This window comes from Physeter macrocephalus, chromosome 19 (genome assembly GCF_002837175.3).
Source record: "Physeter macrocephalus isolate SW-GA chromosome 19, ASM283717v5, whole genome shotgun sequence".
Taxonomy (NCBI): Eukaryota; Metazoa; Chordata; class Mammalia; order Artiodactyla; family Physeteridae; genus Physeter; species Physeter macrocephalus.
In genome coordinates, this window is record NC_041232.1 from 18,083,672 (window position 1) to 18,102,302 (window position 18,631).

An 18,631-nucleotide genomic window follows, 5' to 3' on the forward strand; every position below is an offset into this window, starting at 1 on the left:
TTCATTTAGTTGTTTTTCTGGGGTTTTATCTTGTTCCTTCATCTGGTACATAGCCCTCTGCCTTTTCATCTTGTCTATCTTTCTGTGAATGTGGTTTTTGTTCCACAGGCTGCAGGATTGTAGTTCTTCCTTCTGCTGTCTGCCCTCTGGTGGATGAGGCTATCTAAGAGACTTGTGGAAGTTTCCTGTTTTCCTTTTTTAATTGAGGTGAAGTCCATAGAACATAAAAATTAACGATTTTAAAGTGAAGAAGTCAGTGGCATTTAGTGCCTTCACAATGCTGTGCAACCACCACCTCTATGTAGTTCCAAAACATTTTTATCACCCAAAACGCAAACCTCATTATGCAGTTACTTCCAATTTACCCCTTCCCCCAGCCCCTGGCAGCCATCAATCCACTCTCTGTCTCAATGGATTTACCTATTCTGGACATTTCATATAAGTGGAATCATACACTAAGTGGCCTTTTGTGTCTGTCTTCTTTCACTTGGCACAATGTTTTTTGAGGTTCATCCACAGTGTAGCATGTGCATCCTTTCATTCCTTTTTGTGGGTAGATAATATTCCATTGTTTGGATAGACCACATTTTGTTTATCCATTCATCTTTTAATGAACATTTTGATTGTTTCCATCTTTTGACTATTGTGAATAGTGTTGCTATGAATATGCGTGGACAGGTATTTGTTTAAGTATGTAATGTTTTTTGAATTTCTTTAAACTTTATCTCATTCTGTGGCATGCTTTGGTTACTCAATATTATGTTATTTCCATATTGATACAAGCAGCTCTCCATTCATTTTCACTGTTGCAGAACATCCCACTGGATGAATCCAACAATTTATTCACCCATTCAATGTTCAAGGACATTTAGGTTATTTCCAGTTTTCCCTATTACAAATAGTACAGCTTTATACTTTCTTGTATATGACTCCTTGGGCACATGTTTGAGGGTTTCTCTGGGGCATATACCTAAGAGTGGAATTGTTGGGGTGTGGGGAATGCATTTCAAATGTACAGTACTTCATATTGCCAAATGTGACCTGTCTTTCCGTGACTGTCCCAGGGGTCCTCAACCCTGGCAGTGCATTAGAATCAACTTTAGAAAAATATATAGGTACCTGGATAACTCTCCAGACCTTCTGAATCAGAGTTTCCAGGGATAAGACTGGGGAGCTGCAATTTTGAAAGCTCCCTAAGTAATTATACTGTACAGCCAAGGTTGAGAACAGCAGGGACCAAGCCTTGGCCCACTCTGTCTTGGTTTCCCAATGTCAGCTCATAGAGGGCAGCCATTGGCTTAGACTTCCTAATATCATTCAGATATCAGAGGCTGAGCAGAGGGAAGAGACCAAAATAGGTACCTGCCAAATGAATAAACAAAGCATTTAGAATAAACTCTTAAGGGACTTTCCTGGCAGTCCAGTGGTTAAGACTCCATGCTTCCACTGCAGGGGGGTGTGGGTTCGATCCCTGGTCAGGGAACTAGGATCCCATGTGCCACGCAGCATGGCCAAAAAAACCAAAAAAATAAAATAAAATAAACTCAATTATTCAGGGCAATGGGAGACAGGGAAAACAGATAAATGGGGATGGACTCCACCATTTTTAGTTATCAATTCCACTTTCTCCCTCTCTTCCCCCACCATATAATTTAGATTCATATTCTAAAGAAGATATTAATAGCTAATGAATGGATCAAAAGGCAGAAAACCAGAGGCAGAGCCACATGATGCATGAACAAGTACAGTACATCGTTAAGAGGTCTGGCTCTGGGCTATAAGGTAGACCAATCAAGGACCTCAGTCCTGCCACTGACTACCTGTGTAACCTTGGGCAAGTTCCTTCACCACTCTGAGCCCATTCCCTCATCTACAAAAGGGTGATGATTACAGTAACTATCTCCTATTGCTGTTGTGAGCATTAAAGGCGATGATGCATACAGAGCACTTGGCATGTACTAAGTGCTCAATAAAGAGTAGCTGCTATTATCAATATTGTTTATAAATCAGGTGGGTGTTTCTGGAAAACAGGAGGCTGACCTGCTGGACACACCCTTAAAACGATGCTAATGTGTTACTGAGCCCCAAAACAAAGCTGGTGGACCAACCTGGGGTGGACTTTGGTATTTGAGAAGGCAACCTATAAATTAGGGTGTATATTAGGCAATATTAGAGCTTGGTATTGGGGTCAATAGTTTCTATGTAGTGAAAGCTCACTATGCGCCAGATATAGAGCTATGGAGTTTGCATGCATATCTCGTTCCATCCTCACAACAACCCTATGAGGTAGGTATGACTATTCTTCCCATTTCACAGGTAAGGAAAATGAGTCACAGAGAAGGCAAGTCACTTGCCCGAAGTCACCCAGCAAAGCTAGGATTTTAATGGAGGTGACTTTCGGAACCTGCATCCAAAACCAATGCACTGTGCCTCGCTTGAGAAAACCACTGATGCTCTTCTGTGTCTGCCATTTAGCTTTGCTTTGTTGAATGACAAGCGGTACCAATGGAAAGAACCTGTTATCAGTTCTGTGCATGCCAAGGTGAAAGGGATGGCAGAGGTGAAAAAGGAGATTATGGAGAACGGACTGAAGAAGATAGTATGGAATGTCTTCGACACGGCAGATTACACTGTCCCCTTGCAGGTGAGCACTTATCAACATCCTCCCAGGACTCGTCCCTTGTCACTGTCCCCAGGCCCTCGCACCCCTCCCTGGGACCTAGAACCTCACTCCAGAAAAACATTGGCCCCATTTAAAAAGCTCTGTGAAAATCCCAACTGAGAAAACCTAAAAATTGCAAAATTGGGTCAGAGCCAGCAACTCGAAGGAGATGATTCTTTGCTTTATCAAGTCCTACAGGGTTTCTCAAAATAGCAGTGTGTCCTGGTGCATTGAAAACATGGTTTGATTCACTCACACTTGATTTATACACAGTTTTTCAGAAGCAGGGCCATCAAGTCAGCAAACTTTGCCTAGATCCAGAAAGGTAAAGAACTTTCTGCCTAGAGGGGACCAGCCCTTCTATATTGTTTGTGTGACATTTTATCAACAAAAAATGTCTCCAGGAAAACACTCTTGGGTACAGTTTTGCACAAGGGAAAGGAAGGGTGTGGCTCACAGAGAAAGGGCATGAGATTGTCTCAATTTGCAAGAAGAGAAAACGAAAGTAGAATTCTCAAAAGGGAGAAACTGAAGTGGGGTTGAGAACAAAAAAGAACAGGGGGCGGGAGGGACAAAAGGGCATGTTGGAAGCCCTTGGGAGCTGGAAACCTTTTCGAAATCATAAAAGCCAAGCTGCTATCCGTTTTTGTCTCTAACAGTGGGTCATTAAAACCTCCAGCTATTTCCCAGGTGGTGGGATGCTCTACTGCCCTTTCATTAAAGTCCTGGATAATCTGAACAGCATTCTGATGGAGGTGACACCTCCACCTCCGCCTCCCCAGGTCTCTTGAATTTCAACTTAATGGGATTTTACTGTGTCCAAAAAATGAAAAGGCTGCTTTTGAGGCTGGAATGGAAAACCAATGCTCAATCAATTTGAACTGTTCCTCTGCTCTCCCTCGGCTCAGCAGGGCGGCTCATCCAGCTTTGATATTAAGCTCTCAGGGTTGTCGAGTTGCTTCCAGACCCTGATTTCTAGACTGAAACTTAGAAGAGTGGAAAGGTTCGCCCCCAGGCATTTAGCCAGCTGGATTACTATGATTAAGTAGTTCTGTTTTCAACGGCTTTGCCTTCTCTCCTTTTTCTCCGCAGGGGAACTCCTTTTTTGTGATGACAAACTTTCTCAAGATAGAAGGCCAAGAGCAAGGGTTGTGTCCCGAGGTAAGGTGTGATGGGTGATAAGAGTTCCTGGAGGAGACACAGGTTAGAGGAAATGGAAACTGATACCAGGCGTGTTTTGAAGCCTGCAAATATTTACTGAGCCTCTGCTTGCTACAAAGCAGGGGTGTAGATCTGGGCTGGGTGGAAACGGTGAGAAGATGTTGTAGTTCTCCCTCTGTAACCACCAGATCTTGGTCTGTCCCCCTGGGTCTCCAGCTCCAGCACTAGGAGCCTGTGCAGCTCAAGGCCTGCTTTCTCCATCGCTAACTCCCTGTGCAGCTCATGACAACAGGGATCCTTGGCCTTTGCACAGCACCTCATGTTTCAGTGGAGCCTCACTTCAACTTTAGGGGGGGTAACAGCATTCCCAGCCCCATTTTACAGGTCAGCACAAAGATCAGAGGGGTTCAGTGAACTCCCCAATGTCACGCAGCTTGCTGGAGGCAGAGCCAAGCTTAGAATCCAGTTGTCCTCATTCACAGCTTCTGCCACGGTTCACTGTGAACTGCCTGCAGGGCCAGCCTGGGAATCAAGTTTGATTTTTCATCCCACTTCTTAGAGTTTTAGGCTCTGTATCAGGTAGGAATGCTCCCATGTCTCCCTGCATGGGTGGTAGTGGTGACGGCGGGAGACATGGCTAGGGGGTGGTGGTGAAGGTGGGAGGGGGTGGTGGTGAAGCCGGGAGACGTGGGAGCATTGCCCTCTCTGTACTCTCCACCTTCCCCTACTTTTTCTGGAAAACTGTCTTCCCTATCAAAACATACTGGTCCTATTCTGTCCCATCCCAGTCCTGCTCTCTGCTCTGTAAAATGATAACTAGCTATTCTGATAAGTTTGTCTATAGCAAAATTTGTCTAGGCAACACACTCCTGCCGTTCCCCTCTCGAGTAACACACCTGCACGTTACCAGGGACCATCCCAACTGAGGGGCGCAACGCTGTGGCAATATTGAGCGGGTCCCCAGCCTGTGGGGAAGACCAGCCTTGCCTGTGGGTCTTGCTCGTCAGCCTACTCTAGTGACAAGGCCCAGATTTCTGAGTATCTGAGAGATCAGGGTGGATAAGCTCTATCTCATTACAGTCTTTGGCGTCATTTCTACCTAAACTTGGAAACAAGCTAACATTCCCTTGGTGTCTATCTCAATAACGTTCCCCTAAAAGGAGACCTCTCTATGTTTATCTTGCCCCCATCTCCCCTTAAATGTTCCTGCTACTCTAATGAAGTAGCCGGTGCCAGTCCAACTAAACACTCCCTCCCACCTCCCTTCCCAGCAGCATCCAAAATTATATCCAGTTTGGGGCCAGTTTGCTTCCCTTTTGTCCCATACTCTGGAATTGCTACTCACTCTCCACCCCTGTGGTACTTTGCACAGATGCTTTTCTTTTCTTTTCTTTTTTTGGCTTGCTGCAGCTTGTGGGATTTTCGTTCCCCAACCAGGGGTTGAACCCGTGCCCTCAGCAGTGAGAGCTCGGAGTCCTAACCACTGGACCGCCAGGGAAGTCCCTCACAGCGCTTTTCAAGTTACTGAGACTAGTAAGGAAGAGAGTTAGGGTAGCCCAGAGCCTGGATTTAGGAGCTAGACTGTAAATGGTTTAATACTTGACGTATTAGCTTTTGTGACTTTGGGCAGGTAACTTCACCACTCTGTGCCTTGATATGTTCACTTGCAAAATGGGGCTAATTACAAAACCTAGCTCTTAGGATTTTTGAAACAAATGAGCGAATCTCTGTGGCAGGCTGGAAACAATGCATGATACATCGTAAGCACTCGATAAATGCGAGCTGTGATGGTTCAAATGACAAGTTACTCTTTCTCAGACAGGATGTCACTCAGACTGACTGGAACTCAAAGAGCAGCCCAGAGAACACTATGTAACTCTTGGGATTTTAACCTGTGACCCAAGCTGGTTTGGGTTGCTCTAATGCGATATTCGCCTCCTCTCTTTGCATACTGACACCCACCCTAACTCTGATCAGGAGGTGGAAGTCAAGGACAGGGCTTGACTCAGTAAATATGGCCAAACCCCAGCTGTACACCAAAATGAAGAGACATTGGTTATAATTGTCTATTGCTGCATAACAAACTACCCTGAACCTGGTGGACTTAAAGCAACAAACATTTTACGAGCTCTCATAGTTCAGTGGTTGACTGAGCTTAGCTGGGCAGTTCTGCTGATCTTGGGATCTGCATGGGATCTCTCACGGCGCTGCAGTCGGATAGCGGCTGGGGCTAGCACCATTCAGAGGCTCAGCTGGGGTACCGCGATGGCTGGCCTTCTCTTCCTCTCTGGGGACTCTCAAGGCTTCTCCTTCTTTCAGAGTCTCTCCGCATAGTCTTTCTAAACTTCCCCATAGCAGCGCAGGTTCCCCCAAACCAAAAGAAGCTTCCAGGCCTCCCAGGCTCGGTACTAGAGCTGACAAAGCATTACTTCCACTGCCTTCTGTTGGTTATTTGGTCAGAGCCAGCCCAGCTTCAAAGGGAAGGGGAAACCCTCCACCTCCCAATGGCAAGAGTGACAAAGAATTTGTGGCCATCGTCAACACATGTGACAACCACAAAAGAGATGATTAAAACGTCTTTTTTAAAAATATATGTATTTATTCGGTTGCACTGGGTCTTAGTTGCGGCATGCAAACTCTTAGTTGCAGCATGCATGTGGGATCTAGTTCCCTGACCAGGGATCAAACCCGGGCCCCCTGCATTGGGAGAGTGGAGTCTTGTCCACTGTGCCACCAGGGAAGTCCCACGTCTTTATTTTCTTTTAATTTTGGAATTTCTTTTGGAGAGTAAAATAGAGTCAGTTTATCTTCTTTCCTGAGATTTCTTTCCAGTCAATAATCAAAACAACATAGCTTCCCATGAGCCACAGTAAATGATCATTTGTTCATTCATTCATTCATTCCACATTCATCAAGACCCACTATGTGTCAGGCACTCAGACTACAAAGATATGACCCAGGCCTTGTATTCCAAGGGTTCATAGTGTAGTTGGGAGTCACAAGGGCAGCAAACCAAGGACATGCTGGGTAACAGGAAGAAAGCAACTTGGGAAGAAAAGAGAACATGAAAGAGATTGAAAACTATAGGAAATGTTCACTGAGCAAGAGCCATGTGCTAAACCCTTTCTCATCATAATTCATTTAATTTTCACAACAACCATATAAGACAAATCTGTTCACTCCCCTTTTACAGGTAAGGAAACTGAGGCTCAGAGAGGCAAAGTTACTTGGCTGAGGACACTCAGCTAGAAAATGGTGCAGCTATTGCTGAACCTGGTTGTACCTGGGTCCAAGCCTGGGGCCTCCCCTGAAGCTCTGTAAAATTGCACAGAAGAGGCTATTTTCTCAGAGGTTCTGGTTTCCCCAAGACAGGCCGGTAAACCTGGTCCCTGAAAAATGGGAAGCCGAGTATGCATAAACCAAGTCATCTCATTTTTCTTTTCCTCATTCTGTCCTCAGCTCTTATTGAAAGCTGATTGACCTCATTTCCTTAGGCCAGGAGAGAGGGCTGGCTGGAGTCCTTTATTTCCACATTTCCTGCTGAGACTTTGTGCCTGTCTGCTTCACTTGGTTCTGCAGCCACAGGGCTGCCTGAACCAGGCCCCCTGCTCTCCAACACAAGGCCTGTCCCCGAAAGTGGCCCCTGGCATACACTTCTTAGAATTTCATTAATTTTTATTTTTTATTGAGATATAATTCACATACCATAAAATTCACCATTTTTAAGTGTACAATTTAGTGGTTTTTATATTCACCGAGCTGTGCAGCCATCAGCACTATCAGTTTCCAGAACATTTTCATTATTCCAAAATGAAACCTCATGCCCATTAGCAGTCACTCCCATTCCCGCTTCCCTCAGCCCCTGCGACCACTGATCACCCTTTTGTCCATGGATTTGCCTGTTCTGAACATTTCCTATACACAGAATCATACAATATGTGGTCTTTCGTATCTGGCTTCTTTCACTTAGCATCCATCATGTTTCAAGTTTCATCTACATTGTAGCATGTACCAGTACTTCATTCATTCCTATTTGTGGCCAGCCAAATAACATTCCATTGGATGAATGTACTAGATTTTAGTTGTCCATTCATCTACTGGTGGATATTTGGGCTGTTCCGTTTTTTTGACATTATGTGCAAGTTTTTGTGTGGACATAGACATCTGCCCTTCTGTATCGTAGGGACACACGGTGCTTATTCCCCACTACCTTGTCCTTCTCTCTGCAGTATCCCACCCGCAGGACGCTCTGTTCCTCTGACCAGGGTTGTAAAAAGGGACGGATGGGCCCAAAGAGCAAAGGTATGTTCTGTTTCTTTTCCTGAGACCCCGTGGGTGGATGGTCTGGAATCCTGGTGACATTCGAGATGCCCAGATTTTTAGCCTCTGGCTCTCAGCTGCCTTCGTCCACCCTCCACAGGACATGGGTGAGCCTGTACCTGCCCCATATGCCTCGACTCTGAACCCAGAGGACCAGATGCTGACTATGAATGTGACGCTAACTCCCAGCGAGAGCAGCTCCTGACAACCTCGCAGAATTAGCCCCTTCAGGGTTCTCTTTGATAGAAAAACTGAATGGCCCATAGCATCATCTGAGTGTTCTAAGTGCTTCCTCTTGAATTTCCCCAAAGGTTGAAAAGGATGAATGTGTACCCCCAGGGCACCTGGGGACAATATTAACCTGCAGAATTTCCAAAGCTCTTGTTTTAACTTAAGGCACATAATAAAAAAAATTACCACAAAAAAGAAAAAAAAAAGAAAAAGTAAAAATCATCATTGTTTATAACACACATGTACACAAAAAAGCATATGAATATTCAATTCCATCCCATAATACATATGCCTTTGAGTTGGTGGAGAGGTCATTAATATTATTTACTATTTAACTTTCCCCTCAAAAATTTGTTAATGACACTGATACTCCAGGAAGATGTGCCATGCTTACTCCACGGCTCTGTACATCCTGGTACATGCTGTATACACCTAGAGGGACTCAGATGCCTGTTTAGAAGCCAAGTTCTAGTCCATTTATACGAGGCAAAAAAATATACCCTGTTCAGCTCCCCCCTCAGCCATCTTTTCTTGCAAGGAAACCAAAAAAATCCAAAGGCATCCATGGTCTTTCTGTGTTCTCTTTGACCCTTTTTTGAAAAGCTTACTGTTCTACGTGTTGCTTGCTTGATTTTTCTTATGTAAGTTTGTGGTTTGGATGGGTTTCATGGAAACTGAAACTGCTTGGGTTGAAAAACATAAATAGTCTCTTGCTTGAGTTGAGTGGAGTTTCCTCCCCCCCACCCCCGGCCGCCCCCGTTCTTTCACACCTGTGCTTCTATGACCCCTTGACCCCCACAGGAATCCAGACCGGCAGGTGTATAGAGTATAAAGGGAAGCAGAAGACCTGTGAAGTCTCCGCCTGGTGTCCAGTCGAGGAAGTGGAAAAGGCCCCAGAGTGAGTTGTAGGGAGGGGACAGACACGGTGGCCCTCAGCTTTGAGCAGATTCTGCTCAAAGAACCTGTGCTCAAACTTCAGCTTTGAGCAGAGGTTCTGCCAGGCACTGTTCCGACTTCCCTTCTCAGCACCGTCCTCCCAAGTCCCAGGTCTTACTGGCTTGGTGGCTCCTGTGCCAGGCACACTAGTGGTCTCTGGGAGGCCCCTGATAGTTGTTAAAATACTGAAATCATTCCATACCAACTGGTAAATAGCTAATACCTTCAGCACTCTTGGGTGCCCCTCTCCATTGGCTGTCCCAGTACCTTCCAGGGCACCCCCAGATACCTCCTCCAGTGCTACAGCAGGATCCTTTTGGACTGCCAGTGTCTGTACTGAGTGATTAAGGAAGAGAAGGTGGGAGGGAGGGGAAAAAGGAAAAAGGAAGGAAGAGGAAGGGAAGGGAGAAGAAAAGGAAGGAAAAGGAATGGAAGGGGAGGGAAGTTTTCTTAAGTTAAATGTTCACAATGACGTACAGATTTGGTGGTCCCCTGTACTGACTCTTCTCTTTAACACAAAAGGTCAGGCCCAGAAGGCAGAACTTGATGTTAAACCTCAAAAATCACTGGGAGGGCTGCATTTCAGCAGAGAATAAGGAGAGCTGGATTCAAATCCTGACTTTAACATATCCTGCTGTGTGACCTTGAACAAGTGGCTTAACCTCTTTGAGCTTCAGTTTCCTTGTCTCTAAAATGAGGGTAATAGGACTTCCCTGGTGGTCCAGTGGTTAAGACTCTGAGCTTCCAACGCAGGGGGCACGGGTTCAATCCCTGGTTGGGGAACTAAGATCCCACGTGCCGCTCAGCGTGGCCAAAAAATTAAAAAATAAAATGAGGATAATAATTGCACCTACTTCACTGGGCTGTTGTGAGAATTAAATGAGATGATACTCGTACAGTGATTGCAAAGTGAGCCCTGTGCTTGGCACACAGTAAATGCCCAATAACACACACACAAATGATCTGCCCCTAGACATGTGGTGGTTCTAGACCAGCACTGTCCAATGGAACTTTCTGCAATGATGGAAAGGTTCTGTACCTGCACCATCCAATATGGTAGCCACTAGCTACATGTGGCTATTAAGCACCTGAAATGTGGTTACCACAATGGAACTGAATTTTTACTTTACTTTAATTTAAATAGTCACACATGCCACAAATGCCTAGGAGATGTTGGACTATATTGGACAGTGCAGCTCAAGACTAATGTGACTCAGGGCCACACTATCAGCATCAATGGGGCAAAGAGAAGACTTCCCCAAACTGACTTTTTAGAAGGTTCAGGCGAAAGTTTCCTACGTCAGGATGGGAAGCACTAGGCAGTATCAGCCCATCTGGCCCTCAGTCGTTAATGGCACCACCCTGGTTCATTTGTAGGCCAGGGAAGTTTCTTTGTCACAGAATGAATGTTCAGGACCTGGGTGGGGCATCAGCCTACATTCAGGAAGTCCCTAGTTCCGGGCAAGAGGCTTCTTGATTGCCTGTGGCTTTCAGTCCTGGCTCTGCCACCATTCATTCATCAGATAAATACTGTGCCTCTCTAATGTTCTGGGCCCTGGGCTGCAATTTTACATGACCCTGGGCAAGTAACTCCCTGAACTTTAGTTTCTTATATGTTACACGACTGGATTACTAAGATGATTCATTTAACTGTTCGTCCAACACACCCATTCCCATGTAGTAGGTGTTAGATATTTATTTTACATGTAACCATACACACGGGAGACAGCTAAATTTTTTGTAAAATACAAGAAGACCCAGATATGGAGCAGGTCCCAAGGCTCTTGCAATCTAATATTGGGTTGGCCAAAAAGTTCGTTTGGGTATTTCGTAACATCTTACAGAAAAACCCGAACGAACTTTTTGGCCAACCCAATAGAAGCGATAAGACACGTGTACAGAGGCCTGTAATTCAGAATAGAAAATTATAAGTGTCATGAAAGAGGAATAAAGGGGATCCTGTAGTCCTTTGATTCTTAGAGTATTGCCCAGGAAGTGTGGGGTTTAGAATGTTCTAAAGGCAAAGGGTCTGGCATATAGCAGGCATCTGTCGTAAATAAGATTTTTTGTGTATGCAAGTGACAGATATAACTTTAACTGCGGGGCTTCCCTGGTGGCACAGTGGTTGAGAGTCCACCTGCCGATGCAGGGGACACGGGTTCGTGCCCCAGTCTGGGAGGATCCCACATGCAGCGGAGCGGCTAGGCCTGTGAGCCATGGCCGCCGAGCTTGCGCGTCCGGAGCCTGTGCTCCGCAACGGGAGAGGCCACAGCAGTGAGAGGCCCGCGTACCGAAAAACAAACAAACAAACAAAAAAAACAGAATCCGTCTGCCAACGCAGGGGACATGGGTTCGAGCCCTGGTCCGGGAAGAACCCGCAGTCCGTGGAGCAACTAAGCCCGTGCACCACAACTACTGAGCCTGCGCTCTAGAGCACACGAGCCACAGCTACTAAGCCCACGTGCCACAACCACTGAAGCCCACGTGCCTAGAGCCTCTGCTCCGCAACAAGAGAAGCCACTGCAGTGGGAAGCCTGTGCACCTCAACGATGAGTAGCCCCCGCTCGTCGCAACTAGAGAAAGCCCGCGCACAGCAACGAAGACCCAATGCAGCCAAAAATAAATAAATTTTTTAAAAAGCTTAAGTATAAAAAAAAAAGAACTTTAACGGGCTTCAGAAAAAAAAGACTGTTAATTTTTGGCTTGTGTTTTTGACTCATGTAAATGAGAAGTCCAGAAATACTAGCTTCAGGCATGGCTTGATCGAGGCTTTCAAATGATGTTTTAAGATTTTCTCTCTCTCTTCCTCCACCTTCCTCCACTCCCCAGCCCCTAACTATTCTTTCTTCCATTCTGGCTCTCCTTACACTGTGGTCTGGGGCACTCCAGGTTTACACTGTCTTTGCTACTAATAATCCTAGAGAAAATGAGTTTTTCTTTCCCAACAGTTCCCACAAAAATCCTGTAATGTTCTCAGTGGCCTAAGGCATGTGACAATCTATGAACCGATCACTGCAGCCAAAGGGATTGGATTACACTGTTTAACCAGCTCTGGATCACTTGCCCACCCTGGGAGCTGTAGGGATGGGCAGGAGATGAGAGTGGAAGAGACCTGGCTTCCCCAAAGGGAGAAAATTGAGATGCTACTGCCAAAGGGGGAATTGTTGCTGGACAGGCAAAAATTACAGTGTTCTCTACATTTATATCTCCAATAGAGCCAAAGTTGGGCTCTGGAAGTCCTGGAATAAAAAGCAGATCATTCTTTTTTTTTTTTTTGGCTGCGTTGTGTCTTTGTTGCTGCACGTGGGCTTTCTCTGGTTGCGGTGAGCAGGGGCCACTCTTCATTGCGGTGCGTGAGCTTCTCATTGCGGTGGCTTCTCTTGTTGCAGAGCACGGGCTCTAGGCGCACGGGCTTCAGCAGTTGTGGCTCGCGGGCTCTAGAGCGCAGGCTCAGTAGTTGTGGCGCACAGGCTTAGTTGCTCCGCGGCATGTGGGATCTTCCCGGACCAGGGATCAAACTCATGTCCCCTGCGTTGGCAGGCAGATTCTTAACCACTGTGTCACCAGGGAATTCCTTTTCTTTTTCTTTTTAATATTTATTTATTTATTTAGGTTGCGCTGGGTCTTAGTTGCTGCGAGCGGGGTCCTTAGTTGTGGCATACATGTGGGATCTAGTTCCCTGACCAGGGATCGAACCAGGGTCCCCTGCATTGGGAGCGTGGAGTCTTAACCACTATGCTACTAGGGAAGTCCCCAAAAGCAGATCATTCTTGATGTCCCCTTCCAAATACCCTCCACCTTTAGCCTGTGCTTCTCCCAATATACATCTGCCACCTACTCAGTCATGTCAGGCAACAGTGGTATATTTTTATGGAGCCAGTTCTCTCCATCTTTAACAGACTGTCAACCCTACAGGGACAAAAACCTCGACTGTCTTGTTCTTCATGACATCCCTAGTGCTCAGCCCCATGCCCAGTACAATAAATATTTGTTGAATGAATGAATGCATGGATGGTGGGTGGAGCTTCCAGCAGTCAAGAATTTGGGCTCCTCTCAGTCATGGAGAATTTTACACTACTCAGAGCCTCTAGAGTGTGAATGATAGAGTCAATTATATATGTGTGGCCCTGTGCTAAAGGCTGAGGATGCCAAGATGAGAAAGTTGTCTCAGCCCTGCAGGATCACAAAGCCTATTGTGAAAGACACAAACAGGAGTGTGCTGGAGCTGGCTTGTACCAGCTCTGAGCCGTTTCTGCTCATCCCTTCCCAACTCCAAGTTCACTGATGTTCTATTGGTAGCTTGAAATCAGCTAGGGTGGGAGTATTTATACCACAATAATCAGTAAGTCCTACAATATCAGGGCTTTTTGTTTTCCTGGAGAGCTGGTTATTAAACGTTTACCAACATACCACTGTGCATAACTAAACATATAATTATATCAGAGTGAGAAGTATTACAGTAAATGCCACGGGGTCTCTTTTGTTTTTTGTGGGCTTTTTGGCCATGCCACGTGGCTTGCGGGATCTTAGTTCCCTGACCAGGGATCGAACCCGTGCCCCCTGCAATGGAAGTGCAGAGTCCTAACCACTGGACAACCAGGGAATTCCTTCCACAGGGGTCTTAAGAAGGGAGAAATTCTTCCTGGAGAAGCTGGAGAATTTTGGAAGGTTTTTCCCACTGGATTGCATTTCTCTTCATCCATCATATTGACCCAAGCAAGAAACCAGAGTCTCTGGTCCATTGGCCCACTGACTCCTTTGGTCCCTGTAGTCACTGATCCCCATTTTTCATTTCTCTCTTTCAGGCCTGCGCTCTTGGGCAGTGCTGAAAACTTCACTGTGCTCATCAAGAATAATATCGACTTCCCCAGCCACAACTACACCACGTAAGCACCCAGAATGTCTGGCTATATTAGTTATCTACGGCTGTGTAACAAATCACCCCAACACTTCGAAACTAAAAGCAACAAACTTTAATTTTCTCACATAGTTTCTGTGCATCCCAGAATGACATCTGGGTATGACTTCACTGGGCAGTTCTGGCTCAGGGTCTCTCAGGTGGCAGTCGAGCTCTCATCTCCAGACTGGACTGGGGCTGGAGAATACTCTTCCAAGCTCACTCACACAGCAGTCAGCAGGAGGGCTCAGTACTTCATCATGTGGACCTCTCCTTCAGACTGCTTCGGTGTCCTTAGGACATGGTGGCCGGCTTTCCCAGAGCAAGAGGTCCTAGCCAAAGAGCAAGCAAGCGAGACAGTAACCAAGATGAAAGCCACTGTATTTTATAATCTAATCTCAGAAGAGACACACTATCACTTCTGTTGTATATATTGGTCACAGAGACCAACACTGTACGATATGAGAGGGGAATACACAAGGGTGTAAATCCCAGGAGGCAGAATCATTGGAGGCCTTCATGGTGCCCAGGTACCATATTGGTTCACTCCTATGAAAGAGATGGATCCCAGTTTTCAATAGAGATGTTTGTTTGCTTTCCATTATGTGCAGGAGAAACATTTTGCCGGATTTAAACGTCACTTGCACCTTTCACAAGACTCAGAATCCACAGTGTCCCATTTTCCGACTAGGCGATATCTTCCAAGAAACAGGAGATAATTTTTCAGATGTGGCAATTCAGGTTGGTGACGTCTTTGTACAGAGGGATGTGGCAGGGTGGGTCAAGGGATGGAGGATGACAAATGGCCAAGAGGCTGGACCACTGGGTCTTAATAATACGCTCATATTTATTGAGCATTTTGTAAATCCATGCACGGTGACAAGGACTTTTCCTGCATCACCTCATCTAATCCCATAACAACTCTATGAGAGACACTCAGTGTATTCGTTTCCTGTGCCTGCTATAACAAATTACCACAAATTTTGTGGCTTAAAACAACACATTTTTTTTTTATACGACTGGAGGTCAGAAGTCCAAAATGAGTTTCACTGGGCCAAAATCAAGATATCAGCAGAGACATGCTCCCTCCGGAGGCTCTAGGGGAGAATCCATTTCCTTGCCTTTTCCACCTTTTAGAACCGCGTTCCTTGCATTTCTTGGCTCACAGCCCCTTCTTCCCGCTTCGAAGCCAGCAGCACAGCATCTTGCTTCAGTGGTCACATTGATTTCTTATTCTGTGTCAAATCTTGCTCTGCTTCCCTCTTATAAAGACCAGTGTGTCTTCACAGGGCCCGCCCGGATAATCCAGGATAATTTCCTCATCTCAAGATCCTTACTTAATCACATCTGCAGTCTCTTTTGCCATTTAAGGTAACATATTCAGAGGTCCAGGGATTAGGACCTAGGATTAGGAATATTTGGGGGACCATTACTCAGACTACCACACTTGGATTAGTCAGGATTCTTCTGGTTGCAAGTTATAGAAATCCAACACAAATGATGTAAGCAAAAAATAAATTAAAAAGTAATTTGGGGGCAAATAATAGAAACCAAACTCAAGTGGCTTAAGCAAAAAAGGAACCATATTAACTTGTGTAAATAGACCAGGGGAGGGCTTCCCTGGTGGCGCAGTGGTTGAGAGTCCGTCCGCTGATGCAGGGGACACGGGTTCGTGCCCCGGTCCAGGAAGATCCCACATGCCACGGAGCGGCTAGGCCCGTGAGCCATGGCTGCTGAGCCTGCACGTCCGGAGCCTGTGCTCTGCAACGGGAGAGGCTACAACAGTGAGAGGCCTGCGTACCGCAAAAAAAAAAAAAAGAACAGGGGAAATGAACATTCTAGTATACCCAAGGCATCTTCCTACCTTGGGAGTTTTCTCTTGCTGTTCCCCTCTGCCTGGAACAGTCTGTCCCAGACATAGCATTAGCTGCCTCCTACACCTACTTCCAATATTTACTCAAATATAAGCTCAGTGAAGCTTTCCCTTACCGCTACATTTAAAGCGACAACTCCCACCTCTATCCCAGCATGCCCTATGGCCCTTTCCATGTTTATTTTTATCCCTGGCACCTAGCATTATCTGACATACTATATATTTTACATACCCATTTGTCTGTTGTCTATTTTCCCTGACTAGAATGTAAGTTCCATGATGGTAGGGACATTTAGCTTTTTTTTGGGGGGGAGGGTTCATTTTTGTGTCATGTTCAGCCCATAATGGACACTCAATAAATATTTGTTGATTGAATGAAGAGTATGATAGATTTAGGTATAGCTGCCTCCAGGAACTCAAATGATGTCCTCAGGAATCTGACTCCTTTCATCTCTTGATTGTTTCCTTAATGATGATGTCATTCTCAGGCATATTCTCCACATGTCAAAGCAAAGCCACCAAAGCTCGTCCGCGGCATGTGGGATCTTCCCGGACCAGGGATCAAACTCATGTCCCCTGCGTTGGCAGGCAGATTCTTAACCACTGTGTCACCAGGGAATTCCTTTTCTTTTTCTTTTTAATATTTATTTATTTATTTAGGTTGCGCTGGGTCTTAGTTGCTGCGAGCGGGGTCCTTAGTTGTGGCATACATGTGGGATCTAGTTCCCTGACCAGGGATCGAACCAGGGTCCCCTGCATTGGGAGCGTGGAGTCTTAACCACTATGCTACTAGGGAAGTCCCCAAAAGCAGATCATTCTTGATGTCCCCTTCCAAATACCCTCCACCTTTAGCCTGTGCTTCTCCCAATATACATCTGCCACCTACTCAGTCATGTCAGGCAACAGTGGTATATTTTTATGGAGCCAGTTCTCTCCATCTTTAACAGACTGTCAACCCTACAGGGACAAAAACCTCGACTGTCTTGTTCTTCATGACATCCCTAGTGCTCAGCCCCATGCCCAGTACAATAAATATTTGTTGAATGAATGAATGCATGGATGGTGGGTGGAGCTTCCAGCAGTCAAGAATTTGGGCTCCTCTCAGTCATGGAGAATTTTACACTACTCAGAGCCTCTAGAGTGTGAATGATAGAGTCAATTATATATGTGTGGCCCTGTGCTAAAGGCTGAGGATGCCAAGATGAGAAAGTTGTCTCAGCCCTGCAGGATCACAAAGCCTATTGTGAAAGACACAAACAGGAGTGTGCTGGAGCTGGCTTGTACCAGCTCTGAGCCGTTTCTGCTCATCCCTTCCCAACTCCAAGTTCACTGATGTTCTATTGGTAGCTTGAAATCAGCTAGGGTGGGAGTATTTATACCACAATAATCAGTAAGTCCTACAATATCAGGGCTTTTTGTTTTCCTGGAGAGCTGGTTATTAAACGTTTACCAACATACCACTGTGCATAACTAAACATATAATTATATCAGAGTGAGAAGTATTACAGTAAATGCCACGGGGTCTCTTTTGTTTTTTGTGGGCTTTTTGGCCATGCCACGTGGCTTGCGGGATCTTAGTTCCCTGACCAGGGATCGAACCCGTGCCCCCTGCAATGGAAGTGCAGAGTCCTAACCACTGGACAACCAGGGAATTCCTTCCACAGGGGTCTTAAGAAGGGAGAAATTCTTCCTGGAGAAGCTGGAGAATTTTGGAAGGTTTTTCCCACTGGATTGCATTTCTCTTCATCCATCATATTGACCCAAGCAAGAAACCAGAGTCTCTGGTCCATTGGCCCACTGACTCCTTTGGTCCCTGTAGTCACTGATCCCCATTTTTCATTTCTCTCTTTCAGGCCTGCGCTCTTGGGCAGTGCTGAAAACTTCACTGTGCTCATCAAGAATAATATCGACTTCCCCAGCCACAACTACACCACGTAAGCACCCAGAATGTCTGGCTATATTAGTTATCTACGGCTGTGTAACAAATCACCCCAACACTTCGAAACTAAAAGCAACAAACTTTAATTTTCTCACATAGTTTCTGTGCATCCCAGAATGACATCTGGGTATGACTTCACTGGGCAGTTCTGGCTCAGGGTCTCTCAGGTGGCAGTCGAGCTCTCATCTCCAGACTGGACTGGGGCTGGAGAATACTCTTCCAAGCTCACTCACACAGCAGTCAGCAGGAGGGCTCAGTACTTCATCATGTGGACCTCTCCTTCAGACTGCTTCGGTGTCCTTAGGACATGGTGGCCGGCTTTCCCAGAGCAAGAGGTCCTAGCCAAAGAGCAAGCAAGCGAGACAGTAACCAAGATGAAAGCCACTGTATTTTATAATCTAATCTCAGAAGAGACACACTATCACTTCTGTTGTATATATTGGTCACAGAGACCAACACTGTACGATATGAGAGGGGAATACACAAGGGTGTAAATCCCAGGAGGCAGAATCATTGGAGGCCTTCATGGTGCCCAGGTACCATATTGGTTCACTCCTATGAAAGAGATGGATCCCAGTTTTCAATAGAGATGTTTGTTTGCTTTCCATTATG

General features: G+C 45.8%; 1 protein-coding gene across 1 annotated transcript in view; it reads left to right on the plus strand.

Annotated features, from left to right (window-relative positions):
- The window catches only part of P2RX7 (purinergic receptor P2X 7), a 60,480-nt gene that overhangs the window by 20,877 nt on the left and 20,972 nt on the right, over positions 1 to 18,631 (plus strand). Inside the window, exons 2-7 of the mRNA XM_024121097.3 lie at positions 2,476 to 2,644; positions 3,755 to 3,823; positions 8,053 to 8,125; positions 9,176 to 9,272; positions 14,116 to 14,196; positions 14,819 to 14,948. Of these exons, the coding sequence (XP_023976865.1) occupies positions 2,476 to 2,644; positions 3,755 to 3,823; positions 8,053 to 8,125; positions 9,176 to 9,272; positions 14,116 to 14,196; positions 14,819 to 14,948 (619 nt within the window). The remainder of the gene's footprint in view (positions 1 to 2,475; positions 2,645 to 3,754; positions 3,824 to 8,052; positions 8,126 to 9,175; positions 9,273 to 14,115; positions 14,197 to 14,818; positions 14,949 to 18,631) is intronic.